At 37.2% G+C, this 6,504-nt stretch overlaps 1 protein-coding gene across 1 annotated transcript; it reads right to left on the bottom strand.

Moving 5' to 3' along the window:
• Positions 1–230: 230 nt before the first annotated feature.
• Positions 231–5,805, bottom strand: LOC132095060 (zinc finger CCCH domain-containing protein 15). The gene is made up of 10 exons (XM_059499812.1): positions 5,600–5,805; positions 4,960–5,061; positions 4,740–4,851; positions 3,850–4,002; positions 3,530–3,621; positions 3,241–3,426; positions 2,986–3,132; positions 2,702–2,818; positions 1,627–1,759; positions 231–1,189 (listed from the first exon to the last, which is right to left on the bottom strand). The coding sequence occupies exons 1-10, from the start codon at positions 5,672–5,674 to the stop codon at positions 1,002–1,004; spliced, it is 1,305 nt and encodes a 434-aa protein (XP_059355795.1). The 5' UTR covers positions 5,675–5,805; the 3' UTR covers positions 231–1,001.
• Between the last annotated feature and the right edge of the window lie 699 nt (positions 5,806–6,504).

Genomic DNA, 6,504 nt, shown 5'->3' with positions numbered 1-6,504 from the left:
AGAACAGCACAACTGCATAATACATGTATTCAGGTAAAATAATTCATGGATTTGGGTTTGTTGCAGACCCATATTTCACATAACGTAATACATTTTTGATATAGGATAAGCAGTCCATATCTAGACCAGACTGCATGTTTAAGTTTTTCCGAACAAACTTCAGATGTTTGTTAAGCTTAAATAAACCTACACTCAATCAAAAGTTACAATTAGACATTTCAACTCAAAGCCAGTATCTGATATCCTTTTATTTACAATTTCTTGTGTTGGTGGGAGGGCAATTTAAAACAATTGAATACAAAAGGACAGACATGTTACTAGTTCACAATCTCACCTCTTTTGCTGATATTTCTTGAAACCACTTCAAAAATCAAATCTGACTAGTAATGATGTCATCCACATCTCCTTCTGTAAGGCCAGATGCCACATCTGCATCCGAGAGACTTCACATTCAACACCTCAATCTGATCAACTGATTATGGAACATCACACTTATTCACCTTTACATTCTGATCCTGATACAGGCATGCAGTTGGTTAAAAGTTAAAAACTGAAATGAGACCGATCGACTGAACCTTTTTTTTCATTATAGCAACATTTCAACAGCAGAGGAAGAGGAAACCAGATTCCAAAAGAGGATTTATGCTGGATCATTTCAAAGACTGATTTAATCAAATGCAGAAATATCAAATAATCAACAGCCTCATAAATATTTGGAGTATGTTCCTGCTGAAGAACCAAAGCCTCACCTGACTGTGCCTTTGGGGTAGACCGCAATTAAAAAAAAAAAAAAAAAAAAAAAAAAAGTTAAATCAGAGAGAGAACAAGAGCCACATCCACTCCAGTCTCTCCTGTAGCGTCCTGGGACATCGAGTGATGAGGGTGCATATTGCAGGCAGAGCGGCTTCTGACATGGCAATTCAGATGGTAGTTATTTGTGAAAATATCGTCATTCACATCAAGCCATGTGTAGTTTATGAATGATGCACCAGTCCCAGTCTTCATTCGTCCAGGTCCAGTGTGTTGAGCTCCTCCTCAAGTTCGTCTAGATCCTCCCCGGTGAATAGGTTCTCGTCTACAGGCACTGCCTCTGACTCGTCATCATTTGTTTCTCCGTCCTCCAGCGTCTCATCCTCGCAGTGTTCCCCGTTCTCCATAGATCCGCCTGATGCCTCGCTCAATTTATTATCTGTGGAGACAAAACAGAGTTCAGTGATGTCTGAATGACATTTATAGATAGCTGTGACCTGATTGAGAGTTATTACGCTCATTAAAGACAAAAAGATTGACTATTTTAAGGTAGTGAAGATTAAAAATAACCATTACATATAGACCACTGTAAAGCACGGTTTCTGAAATTGTGGTAGGCAAGTTAATTGGGTGATAAAAAAAAAATATAGCTGAAAAGTAAACACTAATGTTTTTTTTTTATGTGATTCACTAACCTGAAAACAGCTTGGTAGAAAATTGTGAAATATATTAAATATATATGCTGTTTCTTTCTTTTTTTTAATATTGTCATTCTACCCTTCTCTGCCTGCCTATTCAAACAAGACTGTACTTACACAAACCTCAAATTAGCATACAAAATAAAACACAAATAAAAGATATTTAGATGCATCTCACCATCTGTGTCATTTGTTGGAGGAGCTTTGGCAGTAAACCGGTCTGCAGATGCCACTGTTATACCCGCATTATCCACCTCTTTAGGGATAAATCTAGCAATGTCAATGTCCTGAACCTCATCTATTTCCTCCACCTGGAGACACAATCATGTTAACAATGCTTAACGACTTGAGACTTGAAACAAGTGAATCACAATAAAGTATTACATGCAACAGACACAAAAATTAAACATCATGTAATAGATTTGTCTTATTATTTTTATATACAATGTTTATACACTGCATGCATAATTATTAGACATAAGGATGCATCGATCCGATACTCGGTATCGGCTCCGATATTGGAATTTTCTGCAGATCGGGTATCAGTCAAACAAGACCGATCCAAATCCGATATTATGGGCATACTATTCTGTGTTATTGTTGAGCTCCACGAAAGATACAAAAACATCATAAGGAAACCAAAATGTTTTCGTGCACATATTTCAAGTGTTCTGAAGCTGTTCCATAGTTGTGAGGTCTGTTTTTTTATTTTAGGATTTTTTACCCAAGCAAAATCTCGGAGAACCTGACACCTTGTAATTCTGGAGACTCCAGGAAGTTTGCAGTTCTGAAATATGGTGGCGCTGGAGATTAAATGGTTCTTGGTGGTTTTGCGTCTATTTCTTCACATTAATTCTTAATACTTTTGCAGTTAACATGTCTTTTCTTCTCCACCTGTTTTTTCTGACCTTTTTGTCCCAGAGAGCATTTTGCTGTCCAATGGTCATGCTTTAACTTTGCAATTTCTGTATTGCATTAGTTTTGAATATTTCTCATGGGGGATATTTCTCAGTCTGAATTTAACCTCTGTTTTAAGCTAATTTTATCAGTAAAGGTAAACATGCCTAATCATTCTGCACACCTGAGTAAGGAGTTTTTTCTTGGACAATAGTAGTTATTAGGATCGATGTGGTTTGGAATTGGTAAAAATGAATATCAGAATATCAACATGCCTAATAATTGTGTACACAGCGTATAGCTTATATTAGGTAATGGTGTATTCTGTTAAATAACAAGAAATGTATTTTTCACACCTCGTTATAACCCTCAGCATCATTGTCATCTTCATCCGAATATTTTGTATCATCGGCCTCTGCATCGTCATCATCAACAAGCTCAGGTCTGAACTCAAACACTTCCCTTCCACTGACCTGCAGGACATGAAAGCAAGAGATGAGGAGAGTCTTGAAGTACCAGGACTTTTAATGCCCAATAATTTTTCAGAGTATTTTTTCCAAGACCTCAACATCTTTATTTTAAGATCAGTATTTTAATTAATCAGACAAACAGGAATATCAGTGTCTTGATTTTCACTCACCCCATACGCTCTGCCAGCTTTGAAGTCGGCTTTCTTTCTCTCCATGTCCTGCTCTGCTTTAGCCAGTTTCTCTTGCCTTTTCCTTTTCTTCCAGGCCAAGAATGTTTCCAGAGTAATTCGGGTGACATTTGCTCCCAAGGAAGCTCGCTACAAAATAAAGAACAGCTGATCATAACAACAATTGTGATTGATAACCATCGGATTCAATGACACTGCTACTTCACTATCGCAATCTGAAACGCTCTTCCTTCTCACCTCAGTCTCTATCAAATCCTCCAGCGAGATCTCCTCCTCGTTCGTCTCTTCTTTCTTCTTGTCTTTCTTCAGAACAAAGCCCACCGGGAGAGCGTGGCGGTACATACAGTTGTCACCTCCACCAGGACAAACCCAAAACCAGCCGTATTTGTTGTTCTCAATAGCATCAAGGAAATATTTACACACCTTAAAATAAAGATTACTTATTAATTTCTTTGATTCACTGATCAAATCACATCAATGCTAATATGTAGATGATTTAAAGTGCAAACTTCCTGCCAGAACCTACAATTTGGGTCTTTGCTTTCTTCTTTTCAGCCTCTCCATGTTTCTTGTTCACCACTTCCTCAAGTTTCTTTTCATCCCAATTGTCCATAGTGTCTGCGATTACAAAATCAAAACAATTTAAATAACTACATAAAAGCAACCAATATTATTTTTTTAGATTAATTCTATCAACCAGATCAGAAGCAATAGTTCCACTTATTTCTATTCCAAAATCCAATGGAAACCTTGTTAGTATGTGATAAATAATTTGTTTTTCAAATGTATTAATGTACATAAAAGCATGCTAAAAATATAGCCTCATAAAAATACTATTGGACTCGCCTTTCTCCAGCTCATCATCTCTCCCATCCACATACAAGCTTCTTTTCTCACATTTCCTCTCCAAAGTGAGGTCATGGGAAAATTTACACTTATCACCTTTGGTACACTGGCCTTGCTTAAAGAAAGCACACAGCACAGACTTGGGATCTACACCTGAAACGAAAAACAGAAAAAACATGAAAGAGATCACACACAACAAAACAAAGAACAGAACAGAAGAGCAGAATGAACAGATGGACAGTAATCATTCCAAAGCAAGACAATTCTATTCATCACAGAGCTACATAAATCAAGCTAAGACCAAAGTAAAGTATACAGATGGCCATAAAATATACAGTTGCACTCATCTCTTAACTAGCAATGGCTAAACAATATAGATCTGGAAGTGATGGGAGCAATAACTTCAGCTAATTAATCAGTTTAGCTTTCAATTATTGTCACATTACTGCTATAAATAAACATTTAAGGGCTACCTAGCTATTTTTGTTCTCTGTTGTTTTGCTTTATTGACAGGTGCTTGATTTAATCACTGATTCCCTTACATCGTACTCCAGTGTTCCCCTGGGTACTGGATCATATTTGCACATGCACTCTTTAAAAAAACTGTGCTTTTATTTTTATGACAAACTAGAAAAATACAAATTGTACTGTCTATTTAAGCATGTAACCAAAAACTATGCTTCTAACCACAGGTCGAAAGCTGTAACTTGTTTGTGAGGCTGTTTGCAAACTCTGATTTTGAAAAAGACACTGAATCGTTAAACTTTGTTGATTACAACCAGCTGGTTAACAATGTTTTGGGAAATGCACCCCTGATGATTTGAATTATGTGCATGATTCAGAGAACAGTTTAAAATAATGTTGTGTCTCTTATTCGATGGACCAGTTACCTTTGCTGACTTTCTGAGCTGCCACCACGGGCTTAAAGAGCTCATTCAACTCTGACAACTCCTTCTTCTTGTCATCCTTCTTTTTGTTCTTTTCAGCTTCAGCAGCAGCAACCTACGGGGGAGAAAAAAAAAACCCAACACATTGCAGACCTTCGGGACACTGGTTTGGGAATTCAAACTGAAGATAAAAACACTAAAATCAGTGTCAATCAATCATTACCTGTCGTGGATTCTGCTGTCCAAACTTGACCTGCTGAGTCACAGCTTTGATAAACTTCTGTTGTTTAGCTCCCTTTTTGTTTTTCAGTCCAAAGGTTTTATCCTGCCATGAACAATTGAAAGTCACAGTAAAAATGACATCATCTAAAAACCAGCCCCATCAAAACAAACAGGTTACATAATCAGACAATTAAAAGTAACAGAACAGCAATGTGATACTTATAAAATAAGACCAAAATTAACAGGCATTTCGTTTCAAGCCAATTGTCGACTGTTAAGTCATTTTGGCACTTTCAAATGACTCCAATAATGGCTACAAATACAGTCTACATGGACAGCTCACTGTGTTTTCAGACACCGTCTCAATGTGGCACACTAGCAGTAGACTTTGGCTCAATTCATCATATCGTCATTTCCTCTTTACTTACCGATACGTTGACAATATAAGACTGACAGTTTAATCTTAATTCGTTTAACCCAATTAAACAAATATATAACTGATTATTCATATAGTTCCATTCATTTTAGGTTTCTAATATCAGTAGGAGCTTCAGAAATGCGCTGGTGGGTGAATCAGAGCACAAGGCCCAGAGCTGAGAATGCTAACGTTACATGAGTTCTAAAACGCCCGCAAATCTCACCTCAATGATCTTCTCTTTCTTCTTCTCTTGGGTTTTCTTGTTGCCTGCAGGTTGAGCTGGCTTTTTCGGAGGCATATCGCTTGAGACTAACTATAAAACTGAGAAAACCCTGACGCCGTGTGAATAATGCCGTATGTTCACAGGCAAGCGTAAGCTAACCGCACTAGCAACCGCGATGCATTCTGGGAAGTCCGGGCGCGCATGATGTGAGCGCACGTGGTACAACAACGCCATCTAGCGCGCTGCTGATAAACATGTTGTTCATGTTTTCTGTGATTTGCGGTCCATGGTTTATTTCCAATTACAAAATAAGGCCTTGATCAGCCTTCAAGTAGATTTTTTATTGTTTTGCATGTGAGAGTAACAATGTTTGATGGTAATAATATTTCTCATTTATATATTAATTTATATATATATACAGGTCCTTCTCAAAAAATTAGCATATTGTGATAAAGTTCATTATTTTCCATAATGTAATGATAAAAATTTAACTTTCATATATTTTAGATTCATTGCACACCAACTGAAATATTTCAGGTCTTTTATTGTTTTAATACTGATGATTTTGGCATACAGCTCATGAAAACCCAAAATTCCTGTCTCAAAAAATTAGCATATCATGAAAAGGTTCTCTAAACAAGCTATTAACCTAATCATCTGAATCAACTAATTAACTCTAAACACCTGCAAAAGATTCCTGAGGCTTTTAAAAACTCCCAGCCTGGTTCATTACTCAAAACCGTAATCATGGTTAAGAATTCTGACCAGAATGCCATCATTGACACCCTCAAGCGAGAGGGTAAGACACAGAAAGAAATTTCTGAACGAATAGGCTGTTCCCAGAGTGCTGTATCAAGGCACCTCAGTGGGAAGTCTGTGGGAAGGAAAAAGTGTGGCAAAAAACG

This window comes from Carassius carassius, chromosome 19, assembly GCF_963082965.1.
Source record: "Carassius carassius chromosome 19, fCarCar2.1, whole genome shotgun sequence".
Taxonomy (NCBI): domain Eukaryota; kingdom Metazoa; phylum Chordata; class Actinopteri; order Cypriniformes; family Cyprinidae; genus Carassius; species Carassius carassius.
This window is presented reverse-complemented; position numbering and strand designations above follow the sequence as displayed.